General features: G+C 45.1%; 1 protein-coding gene across 1 annotated transcript in view; it reads right to left on the bottom strand.

Annotated features, from left to right (window-relative positions):
* Positions 1-4,650: 4,650 nt before the first annotated feature.
* The window catches only part of Exoc4 (exocyst complex component 4), a 735,179-nt gene continuing 726,821 nt past the window's right edge, over positions 4,651-13,008 (bottom strand). The window contains exon 18 of the mRNA XM_021164590.3: positions 4,651-6,307. Coding sequence (XP_021020249.1) covers positions 6,070-6,307 — 238 coding nt within the window. The 3' untranslated portion in view covers positions 4,651-6,069. The remainder of the gene's footprint in view (positions 6,308-13,008) is intronic.

Consider the following 13,008-nt stretch of genomic DNA (forward strand, 5'->3'; position numbering starts at 1 on the left):
ACCACCTCAGGTCACATGCATTCCTTCCCCCTCACGCCTCATTCTACTCACAGAAGTCCTTTCTGCTCTTTGCATCTTAGTTCATTTTCAGAGCGACTTCTAGCTGAGCTCCAGTGACTCTCGCATCTCATTACACTCTTGGTAATTAGCTCCATCTCATTACCCCAGCCCGGCTGGAATAGGATTACTTGTTTCCAGGTGTAAACCTGTGCGGTGCATCTTTCTACACCTCTTCAAAATTCCAGGCAGGCCTTCTGCCGCAGCCCAAGCAGGACAACTACTTCCAGCTGCGCACAGTTCATTACTACGTCCGTGTCAGGAAAAGAACTCCGTGGTATTCCACATCTGGTCACATGCTTATTAATTATGTACTTCTTATAACAACTGTGTCTAATTAGGACAGAGTTGAGACCTCTGCGGAGCCTAGCGGTTCTTTATGTTTTCCTGTTCCTGGTACCTCATTACCCTCCCTCCAAATTATACCCAATTTGTTTTACATCCATGCCACATTAAGACAATTGCTCTCAGGTGTGTATTACAACACACACTCTGCTTTTCAACCCAAACTTTCTTGACCAGAACACTCCTTGTTTCCACAGCCTGTGGGTGGCTGGCCATTTTTTCGGTCTCTGCTCACATCTGCCCTAGATGGAGGGAATCCAGCATGGACTTGCTGGGTCCTGGGGCTAGACTCTGCTCTGCTTCATTCTTTGTTAGTCTATATTTGTGCCCTGGTCCAGAGGAGGTGGCCATTGCCATGTCTCAGAGCAAGAATCTTGACTGTAATAGCCCTGGTCCATTCAGAGAGCCTGTGAGGCAGGAATTCATTTGTTCCATCAGGAGCTGGTGAGGCATGAGCTGCCAGGCTGTGCTGGCAAGTGAAGGCACACAGGCAGTGGTCATTCTGGGCTTCTAAAACATGGCACAGCTCACCAGTGAGCAGCAGCAGGTTGAAGATCTCAGTCCTTAACCCTATACAATGGCTTTCTGAATGAAAGGTTAGAGACTTGAGGGGGATTGTGGACTGTGGCAAATGTAAGATCCCATTGTGCGTTTTAAGAAGCCGGTGAAAGCAGCAGGCCACACTGCAGAGATCCCGTGTCACCTGAGCTCTAACAGACAATCCTATCTTTCTGCCTGCCTGCCTGCCTGATTGCCTCAGTGCTAAGAATCATGGATACAACTTGACAGTAAGAGACATCAGAGGTTGGTTGACAAGACTTCTCTGTGTGGAGGCTTTCTTTTGCAAGCCATTTGAATTATATGCTAATGACTCTACGGCTCAGAAAACTTTCAGGCAAGAGGGCAGTCCTGGGGAGGGCCTGGGACTTCAGTGAGTGAAGTACTCCAGGGAAGGTCCTACCACGGAGTCTGATGTGGAACACTCCTGGGTAAAATTGTCTTTGAGAACTTGGCAACAATCCAAGGGCAAGAGGCTGTGTAAAAGATCCTTGTCAATCCTCAGGATGTCATCAGCTACAAGCTGGGTGATGAAATTAAAACGCCCTGTTGTGAGGCAGGAGTCAAAAGACAGTTCTACAGTGTGCTGGATGCCTTGGAAGAATCTGAATCCAACAGGTTAAGGGCGTGCTTAGCAGGTGAAGGACGCAGGAGAAAGCACAGCCAGAAGTCCAGAGAACAGGGCTTGTCCATACACGTCAGGACCAGCCTGTTAAATTGGTTCTTTTTCAAGGAATTTATTCTAAGCATGACAAGGTAGGAAGGGAGTCTTCTTGTGGTTTCTACGTTGGGCATAGAAAGCAAAGATTACCTATGGTGTGGGTTTGTGGTGAGGATGAAATGGGAAGACATGTCAGGTGCTACAGAGCAGAATTTCAGCTCTCCTTCATGGTTATGTTTATTGTCTGTCTCAGGACCGTTCCTAATCCAGGGGCTGTGACCAGCTAGGCTGTCGACAGAAGACAGAGAACTTCTCATGCAGGGGGCTGGTTCCAGGATCCTGTGGACATCAAAGATGATGGATATATATTCTGCATTCACTTAAAAAATTTTTTTAAGGATGTTATTTTATGTGTGTGTGTGTGTGTGTGTGTGTGTGTGTGTGTGTGTATGAGCTTGCAGAGGCCAGACAGGGTGTTGAATGCCTGGAGCTGGAGTGACAAGCACTAGTGGTGAGCTGCTTGCCTGCCACTCCAAAGCAGCAAGTCCTCTTAACCATTGAGCTCCACGCTTTGCATTCAAAAAGAAACATTTTCCTGTTTTGTTAAGGTGTATTATTCTGTCTGTCACTAACATTTATTTCTAAATATTTGTTGCACATATTAATTGTACATGGAGACTTTTCCATATACATGTATGTACACTGAACATATTTCCCACAGAACCCTTTACCCTCTGGTTAGTATCCTTTGTTCCTTAGGACAATTTTGTTTCTTCTCCCATGTCATATATACATACATGACTTTATATAGCTATATAAGATCTAGGAAGTGGGAGTGGGTAGGTTGGGGAGCAGGGGGAGGAGGGAAGGTATAGGGGATTTTCAGAGAGGAAACTAGGAAAGGGGATACCATTTGAAATGTAAATGAAGAAAACATCTAATTAAAAAAAAAAAAACACTACAGGCATGAACTCTTAACAATATGGCTGCCTGCAGGAGACCTGCTTAATGGTCACAGCAGTTGACATGCCAACAAAGTTTTGTCTGAGGCTGGCTCAAGTGTCTCCAGTCGCACCTGCTTTCCTGCAGATGACAGCTTTGTTCTTTGTAGGGAGAGGACATCCTCTCTTGTATTGACAGCAGTTCCTTTCCCCATTCCTTTCTTGTTGGATACCTGGGCTGGTTCCATACTTAGCTGTTGTGAACAGTTCTGCAGTAAACATGGCTGTACCGAGGGGTGTTGTGTGCTCCAGCCCTTCAGGTAGACGTGTGGGAGCGGTGTGGCTGCCTCAGGTGGTATGTCCATTTTCATTTTGAATTTCTAACATTTGTAACTTTTTGAGAATTTCATAAAGGAGCACACTGTATTTATAGCATCTCCAACCTTCCTCCTTCTAACTCCTCCCCTTCTGGAACTCAGAACCTGTGATTGCTACTGTTACATATACACCCCAATGAGTCTGTTTAGTTCTGCCTGTGTGTACATGTCTTTAGGGCTGACCACTTGTGACCAAATAACCTACAAAGGGGCTTGTTCCTGGAGACTGATTCTCCCTCTCTTAGTGGCCACTGATTGTATTTCTCATCAGGGCTAAGGCCTGTGAGTTTCTCTCATGCACATTGGCATTTGAACGGCTGTTGTAATTATGTAGTCTTTGCAGGCAGCCATAGTTTGAGTTCTTGGGCTTAGCATCCCTCTTATGTCTAGAAGACACTACCTTGCAGCTCCACTCTGGTCCTCTTACAGATTTCCTGCTGCCTCTTCTGTGATGTTCCCTAAGACTTAGGTGTAAGGGTTGTGATGTACGTAACCCAATTGGGACTGGACACGTGGTCACATGATCTACATTTTGACTAGTTCTGCGTCTATGTAGCAGCCTCTGTCTGCTCCAGAAAAGAAGGCTCTCGATGAAGGATGAGAGCTACATTTGGGAAAGCCTGTGGATACAGATACTGGAAAGGAGGTATTGGGCAAGGGACCAGGGACAGATATTTTGAGGAGCCTCATACCAATCTCAAAGTGGATAGACAGTTTACATCCCTACCAGCAGTATAAGGGTTTCCTTCAGTCCACATCCTCATCAACATTTGTGGATATTTGCTTAAGAAACACTTCTGTGCAATGTTTAGTTGAGTCTGTAGAAGAGGAGCCAATGGCCGGCTATGTGGACTAGCCATGGGTCCATCTCATTTGCCCACATGTAAGAGAAGATGGTGAGCTTTGCTTCCAGTGCCCTCTTGCTGGGGCTTACTAGTATTTTTCTTTACTCACAGCAATACTTCTTAGGGGGAGGTTGTCATGGTAGAATACAGCTCTTGTGGCTGTATGTATGGCTGGGCTGGCTCTCTGTACTTACTCTAGTTCTTTCCAGTAATGATTGTGAATGACACTGAATCCTTCTCACAAAACCTTACCAAAGTAGGGCCCTACCCTGTCCAAACCTGCAATGTCCCGACTGGTGGCAGGTTCTGAGGTGGCTATGCCATCCCTCGTTCCCACTCAGCCAACTACTAAATGTGTCATTGGCTTTGACCATTGGGCGAGTAGATTCCAGTGAATCACCAAAGGCTTGTGCTTGAATGCCTGGACAAAGGACCTGTGACCCTTTTCTGTGTAGAACTGGCGTTTCTGGTCTGTCACTGTTGTGGCAAAGCAGAGATCCACTCTTACACATGCTTGGAACCACCCTGACTACTCGGAACCGGTGGGGAGGAGAGGGAAACACAGACAGTGGCTTCTGGGAGACCGCAGCCATTACAGAGAAATTTGTAAACCAAAGCGGTCCCTCTTGGAAGACACTGGAAGGCTGTCCTGCAGCTTTGGGATGGTTCCCTGCCTCGATGCCCGGCTCTGGCTTCCAGCTCAGCTTTGGCCATGAACTTGTTGGCTTTCAAGTCCAGTTCCTAAATGGTAGACAGAAGGGTGTCCTCTGTCTATATATCTTGCCCAAGCGTAGCAACACTTGGTATGCATTAGGCTCTAGGAAATGTTTGCGGAATAAAGAACATGAGAAAAACAACATAAGATATTTAAGCATCTCAAAACAGTTTTTAATTTTGGTTATTCCCATCCAGTCCAAAGTTGTTAGAAACAAGTGTGAAAATTCCCTCCCTCGGGGTCTGACAGTGATCTTGAATGGCCAGTCCTCTGCCTCTTCTTCCCATGTGTGTTCAAGATGAATCCTTGTTGATAAACTGTTGCTTCCCATGACCTATGAACCTTGAGTATCGAGAGGACTTGGGGGCCTGGAGCACTGCAGGCACCCATATCAGGAAAGGGTAAGTCAGCTGGGTGTGGTGGTGCAGACCTTTAATCCCAAGGGGATCTCTGAGTTCAAGGTCAGGCCAGCCTGGTCTGTAGAGTGAGTTCAGGACAGAAATACTGCCTCGAAAAACCAAAAACCAACAAACAGATAAAAGAGGCTTCAGAGGCAGCTGAGTGGGGAAATGTTTCAGCCAAGCAGACCTGAGCTGCATTGCTTTATAGAAAATATTTGTACTGCTTTAGACCTCCCTCAATTTTTTAGTAGTTTCAATGTTTATTATAATAATTGATTTACTTTTTCATTGTCAAAATTACAATTTACCCTGGATGGTGTGTGAGATGGAAGTTCTCCAATAGTGAGTCACCTTTCTCCCTCCCTACTATTTTTAGCAATAGTTTTATGATGATTTTTTTTTTTTTTTTACTTTGTGTGTATGAGTATTTTTGCCTGCATGTATGTCTGTGCACCACATGCATGCAGTACTATGAGGGCCTCAGGTCAGATGAAGCTGAAGTTACAGAGGGTTATAAGCCTCCTCCGTGTGCGGGTGTTGAGACTTGAACCCTGGTCCTCTGGAAGGACAGTCAGTGCTCTTAACTGGTTTTAATACAGAAGGAATAAAACAAGAAGCTTGTAAAACCAACCAGCAGCCTGTGAACAATCCTGCTAGAGCGTGCAGTCTGTCCCAGGGTTGGGATAAAGCACTGCTATCTCCCAGGCTCACAGAGATCTGTTTTGGGCTGAGAAGCACTTACTTGATTTTGGCAATGGAGACAAAGCAATGTGCATATACTTACTACACTAAACTATAAACTGACAAGGCTAAGACCAGAGAAAGCCCACTGCTTATGCCACAGGCCTAATTTCAGGATGGTCCTAAAACTTAGGTGGCAGTCGGCTTTCCTTCATTCCTTTCTCAGAGTCCAGCAACTTGACATGGCCTCCTTCCTGTCCCACCTTCATCCCTTGAGAATAGACTAACGTGGTTGTTAAGCAACATTGTGTACTGCAAACTTTCTTAGCGTTCATGTGGAAAAGCAAAACTAAAGAGAAAATAATCCACTGCCTACCCACTAAGCCTCAGTGTAGACGGAGCACAGCCAGCTCAGGCCATGCTGAGCAGCTAGAGCCTGCGGCCGTGCACACTGGGAACCCCACCCACACCCAGTGAGGTGCACCCCATCACACAGTGGTTATTTTCTTGTCCTTGGTGGCTTGCTTGATGGCAGCCTGCTCACAGATGATCTCCTTGAGTCTCTGCAGCCTGGTGTTCTGGGTGGTCTGGTCCCCCACACCAGTCTGGCTTCGGTGCAGCAGGGTCAGGGCATGGATGTACTCTAGCTCTGTGTACTTCACACCCTGGTCCACCACCAGGTTCAGGAGCTCGTCGGCTGTGTTGTACAGCATCTCGTAGTACTGCCTGGGGGAGCAAGTCAGAGCAAGTTCAGTGCTTCCGCCATCGGTACCTGCTTATTCTGTTACTGGCGTGTTAGTATAGCTTACTTGCTTACTGATTACTCGGAAGGCAGGCTCTGTCCCACTCCACTCCTCACTTACACACTACCTTATTGTGGACTCTGGGAAACATGGCTTTCTTCTGGTAATGGGATAATAATGCTGCCTCCTTCTTAAGGTTACTGTAAGTTTTAGTTGATCCACATAAAGCACTTAGAATGTAGTATTTCATAAACATGAACTCTGACAACAGTTATGGCAATAGTAACCCAATGACAGTAATAATGGTATTAGGGCAGCTTATTAGTGTGCCCAGGTGTTCATAAAGGGACAGAAAAGGCATCCTAGAAGTAGGTCATCACCTTCCTTCCAGCTAAAAGCAAGCAGGAGGTGTGGGCAGCAAAGCAACCCTCTACATTTCAGTGGCTCGCTCAGGGACCCCTATTCCTGCACATAGGGTCTTGAGTTTGTTTCTTCTTCATCAGAAATATCTTGGGGAAAACAAAAAACAAAACAAAACAAAAAAAACTCCTCAAAACCTCATATCTTATAGGAGAAGGAAGCCATCTTTGAGTATGGTAATATATTTATTTTCTCTCTCCTCCACTCCATTCATTCATTTGTTCGTTCGTTCATTCATTCATTTATTCATTCACTTTAATCTGTATCGAAGTTCCTCCCTTACATGTCCCATCCCCTATCCCCTTCACCTCTGAGAAGGAGGAGGTCCCCCCTGGGTACCAACCTACCCTGGCACCTCAAGTCACTGTAGGACAAGGCACATCATCTCCCACTGAGGCCAGACAAGGCGGGTAGTTAGGGGAACAAGATCTACAGGCAAGCAACAGAGTCAGGGAGATCCTTGACTCCAATTGTTGGGGCGGGGGGGCACATGAAGACCAGGCTGCACATCTGCTACATATATGTGGAGGTAGGGGCAGGCTAGGTCTAGCCCTTGTATGCTCTTTGGTTGGTGGTTTAGTCTCTGGGAGCCCCCAAGGGTCCAGGTTACTTGTCCATGTTGGTCTTCCTATGGGGTTCCCATCCCCTCTGGGCTCCTCAATCTTTCTCTCAACTCTTCTGCAAGACTTCCTCAACTCCTTCTAATGTTTGGCTGTGGGTCTCTGCATCTGTTTTGGTCAGCTACTGGATGGAGTCTCTCAAAGGACAGTTATGCTAGGCTCCTGTCTGCAAGCATAACAGAGTGGTTCGTGCAGAACTACCTAGGGGTCAGGAGGAACATGGAGTCTGGGAGTCTTACACCCTGGACTATAAATGTCAGAGGTTTCAAGCCAGGGTCTTTGGGAGGAGAGTGACTACTAAACCACTCCCACAGCTAGGATGTTCAGGACCTAGAAGCAGAAGCTACTACAGAGGTGGTAAATGGCTTATGATACTTTTTACTGAGATTAAGCAAAACGAATTGGAGTTCTTTGCATTGTGATATTGATATTTTCATCATTTATCTTAAAAAGCAACACTGAACCCATCAACCCAGATGAAAGTGGATTTCTTTTGAGAAGTCTGATGAATTGTTTCCAGGGAGACAGGTTGGTTTTTCTACAGAGACTGCCATTCCTTGCTGGGAGTAAACAAGACAAAGATGCCTGGAACTCCAGCCCTGGACCTTCTGTGGTGATGAGTGACAGAGGGTGCAGAATTTAAGTACTTAATGTTTCAATATCTTCTGTGCATTGACAGCCTGTATAAACCCTCAAATGACATTCTGAAGGCAACAGGGAGACTAAAGGAGTTCTCAGGAGCCTCAGATGACAGTGCACCAGAATTGCAAAGCCGAGTTATTAAACAAAATTGACAGGTAACTGATGGCATATTTTCTATAGTTAGGGGGCAATTCCCCTATAACCATGATGATACATTAGATCATAAAGAAACATAAATATTTAAAGACAGAATGAAATGCATTTATCTCTGAGAAAGCTACCTTACCCGGTAGCGAGGCCTAATAAATGTGTAGAATGACTGACGTGGGGTGGGAAGGTGCTACAGATGCCCTAAGGAGAAAGAGGGAAAATGCCCCAAACTACGAAAGGAAAATGAGCCTCCATGATAAACACTGACAGATTGAAGTAAAATCACGGAATTCAACAGGAATAAATAATTGATGGGTACACACTGAGACTTCAGGAAAATAAAAGCATGGTTTTTATCATCAAGCATTAAAACAGCGGCCATAGCTTCCAGGGTACCCCAGCTTACAGCAGATGGCATTGTACGTGGCTGCCTGTGTTGCATTAGTGAACACACATGTGCTTTAGATGTTTTCCAGCTTGGGCCTTGTAGAGCGAGTCTCTTTATAAGGACCCCCTAACATTTAAAGGCTGGCTGCTAGCTGTGGACTGAGTAGCCTGTACTGAGGACAAAGGAGTTTGGTTTCATTTTAGAATGTGCTCTATGACCAAGTGTGCGCCTGCCCAGGGTTCCCCTTGCCCTCTGCTGTGAGTCTTTTGGTTGCATTTCCCAAAGTATCATGAGCAGACAGAGTGTCTTAGTGACCATCCTCATTCTGTAATTAAACATTATGACCAAAAGTGACTTGTGGAGGAAGACTTGATTTTAGCATATGGTTCTGGCATGAAGCCACACTACATTTTCAGTGCAAGCAGTCCGGCACATGTGTATATACAAATTGCTTGAACCTTTTGCTTTTAGTGTTAGGATCTTCTGACTTCTCTTTGAAAGCTTTTTGTACATTTTGCACACAAGGGGCAGGAAGAGCTGTAGTTGATACCTACCCCCTCTCAATCTGGCATGCTCAGTTCATGTCTCCACTGTGCCTGAGGTTACTGCAAATGGTGTTAGGTTTCCTGTAGGACAATCGATGGAAGAATGCCCCCCTAAAGCCATCTCTTCCACCCACAGCAATTTTTTCCTGGGCCTACAGCCCCTCATAGCAGGTCTGTGTGCAGGTGACATACAAGAAGGCCCGCTGGGGGCTGGCCTGAATCCATGGGTTCCATGGGTATACCTTTACCATCTACCTTGTTTTACTAGGTGGACTTCAGAGTCCAAGGTTCTAAATGGTTTTTAAATAGGTACCCTGGGTATCTGGGGGCATTAGTGCCAGTACCCCCAGTCCAAAATCCTTATAACATAGTATTACATAAAACTTATATAGTTCTCCTTTACATTTTAATCTTTTATTTTTTGAGACAGGCCTTCACTATGTAGCTCTCTCTGGCAGGCCTGGAACTCACTCTGTAAACCAGACTGGCCTTGAATTTACAGAGATCTGCCAGCTTCTGCCTCCCAAGAGCTGGGAATAAGGGCGTGTGCCACCATGCCTGGCTCTTCCATATATTTGAAAATCCTGTCTAGATTATGTAAAATATTCAGCACCATTCGAACACACTGTGTTGTGGGAATAATGATAATAACAAAGTCTGCACATATTTTTTTTTCCTGAATTCTTTGGCTCTTTGGTTAGCTAACACCATAGAAGGCAGAATCTATGGTAAGAATCTGTGCCTAGATATGGCTAATGTACGAAGCTATGAGCTCCTGCTGTGTTTTGGGACTGTATTTGCTGTAGTAATATTTAACAATATTAACTTGTAGATTCATCTGTATATTCAACCGTCTGAGATAGGTATCAAAATTCACACTGTACACAGAAGCAGCTCAGCTGTAGAACATGAGTGACTTGCCTTGGTTCTCAAACTAAAGGATTTCAAGACCTAAATGTCTTCCAAAGTCCAGGTAATAGAGGATGAAAGTGTAAAAGGCAAAGGTACTAACTGCAAATACTGTCTGGGTCCATTTGGCTGTGCTTTAGTGTAACTGAACAGAATTCTCAGACTAACTCACCCCAGCTCCATCTTCTGCTAAAGTGACAGCCTGCCCTGTGGTAGTTCACACTTTGTTTAGACAAACCTCACAGTTATGGCTGAATAGCTCCCCGTGGACCTGAAATTTAGGGCTCCAAACTTAAAGTTCAGCGCCTAACTTTTCCATTTTGTTACCTACTTTACTTTTCCCTGTCTGTCTGTCCAAGGTGGTAACGGATGAGGTAAGCGTTCTTTTTGAAAGTTGGTTGCCTCTCTGATTTATTACTTCCTTGAGGAGGGGGATAATCATGTGTTCTCTGTGTGGTGCTTTAGGAAGGGGAATTCTCACACACTGTTGGTGGGAATGGGAATTAGTACAGCCATTATAGAAGACAGTAGATATAGAGTAGATGTAGAGAGTCGAGACACACAGAACTCTCATATGACACAGCAGTCCCACTCCGGACTTCATATCCAAAGGGAAAAAGGTCATTAGGTCAAATAGATACTTGCACTTTCTTCTTTATTGCAGGAGTGTTCACAATAGCCAAGATATGGAATTAATTACAGTGCTTATCGCTGAAGGTCTGAAGAAGGAAACTATGGTGTGTGTACCTAACAGGCTGTTACACAGGAAGAATGGGGTCCTGATATGGAAAACTGACCTGAATCTAACAGTATTTGAGATGGCTCACTAGGTAGAAAGGTGCTTGCTTCCAACCATAGGGACTAGAGTTGAATTCCTGGAACTTATGTGGTAGAAAGAAAGAACTGGCTTTGACCACCACATGCTCACTGTGGCTATGTGTGTGCCTGCAGGTTGGATACTGCTTTTCTAAATATTTAGAATCAGAAATGTTTTGCTTCAGTTGATTTCATTTTGGGACGATATACGCATATAGTGAGATAGCTTGGCAACTGGACTTACGTCTAAATTAATGTTTCCTACACACCTGCTATGTGTGGCTTGGCCTGAGGTCTCTCCAAAAGTCCTTTGGTAAGAAGGCTTTGTCCTCAAGATGGCAGCACTGGGAGTGGTGGGCTCTTGTGTCAGGTTCTTGGGTCCCTGGGGGTGCAGCCCTCTGAAAGGGACTGCTGTTCTAGAAAGAGAGGCTACCATCATGATCTGGGGTAGCCCTTACCATTGATGAAAGTATGCAGGCACAGTGTATTTGAACTTGTAAAATGAAGCTCTTGTCCTCAAGAGTAATGTGCCTCAAGTATTTCATTATGGTAACAAACAGCTGGCTCTTACAACCCCTTATGCGGAAGGAAAGTTTGTGCAGTTTGACTGCAAGTCCTTGTATGGAGTCAGAGGAGGCATTTTCCACTTGTGGCATCGGGCTAGCACACACAAGATTTGGGAGGTTAGAACATTTTAGGTTTCAGATTTCAGATTAGGGTGGTTTAACCTACACCTGGATACTTCAAGCACTTTAATGAAGACCCAGTAGAAAAGGGCAACTACATGATCAGGTGAAACACTCAATTCTTGTCTTCTCCACCTCCTTAATGGTACATACAATAATAAACATGGAAATGGGAAGAAAGAGGAGAAAGGAACTGATTACGCCATAAACCAGTTAACCATCCCGTATATACCTGAGTTAACCATCCATCCCGTATATACTTGAGGGGCACCTACAGAGGGGAGACTCAGCTAAGGAAGGAGACAGCTAAGTCAGGATTCTGCATGTCTTGCATGCCATCGTAACTGGCCTTGTGCCTTTTGACAAATGCTGTCATTTCCCTGGTTGCTGGCTTCCTGTGATGGCCAGAGGGGTTCTACTAGAGGTGCTCTTTAGGCGCGGGGGTAGCTTTGGAGTTTTACCCTGGTACCAAGTCCCCTGACTGGTCCTTTCACATCATGGAGCTGCCATCGGGCTCGCTGATGCTAACTGTTGCCAAGCAATGTCAGGCAAGCGCGTTAGCAATTGATCTGCAGACACTATGAACAAGTATAATCTTAGCCCAGATACTTTCCAGACTGATAATAAAGCAGACGATAATCCTGTGTATCAGAGAATAAATTGGTGTATTAAAATATAATAAAATTGTCCTTCTTTGTCTTCTCCTTCAAAGAGCTTAGAGTTTATTACAAACATGATTGAAAATTTTAATTTGAAATGCAGCAAAGTTCTTTGCCTTTCAGGAATGAGAAAAGGCAGGAGAGACGCTAGCTAAGTTCCAGGCAGCCGATGGCAGGTTCAGATGAGCATTTTACGTTGGGATGGGTTTTAATACTTTTAGCAGATTACACTGGTTTCTGTCCTGGGCAGGCTGCTGCAGAATGGATTTTAGAAAAGATTTTGCCCATATTCTCCCCACTGATGACACAGATAATCATTCCATAGGTAGGCATGGTGTGGAATTTTGTGTTTTCAAGGCTTGCTTTGTCTTTTTGGTGGCTCAGTTACTTACCTTTCTTTCTTTCTTTCTTTCTTTCTTTCTTTCTTTCTTTCTTTCTTTCTTTCTTTCTTTCTTTCTTTTTTTTCCACCACATTCATCAATGTTGAAATGACTGAGGATTTAGCTCAGGGGTAGAGCACTTCCTGAAATGTGAGGCCTGAAGCCAGATCCCAAGGCACCCCAAAGTTGGGGGAGGAGGGCAGACAAGCAGTTACTTATCATCCTTATTCTGGAATGAGCACACTTTCACAATTCTGGGGTGTCGCTCCTGGAGACTTCAAAAGCCAAGCCAGCTGTGCTCCCCCCCAACCCCAGGATTGTATCTCTCTCCACACTTCTGCTGGGCAGCTGTAGCCAGAGTCTGGCTTCATTTCCCTTCAGAAAGTGCAGTTGCTTAAAACAAAGGAATTCCACTGATGCCAGTCCATCAGTCCTAACAGGGATGATTCCATCCCTGTCGCTGCTGAGA

Source organism: Mus caroli, unplaced genomic scaffold, assembly GCF_978045245.1.
Source record: "Mus caroli unplaced genomic scaffold, Mus_caroli_1 scaffold_7, whole genome shotgun sequence".
NCBI lineage: Eukaryota > Metazoa > Chordata > Mammalia > Rodentia > Muridae > Mus > Mus caroli.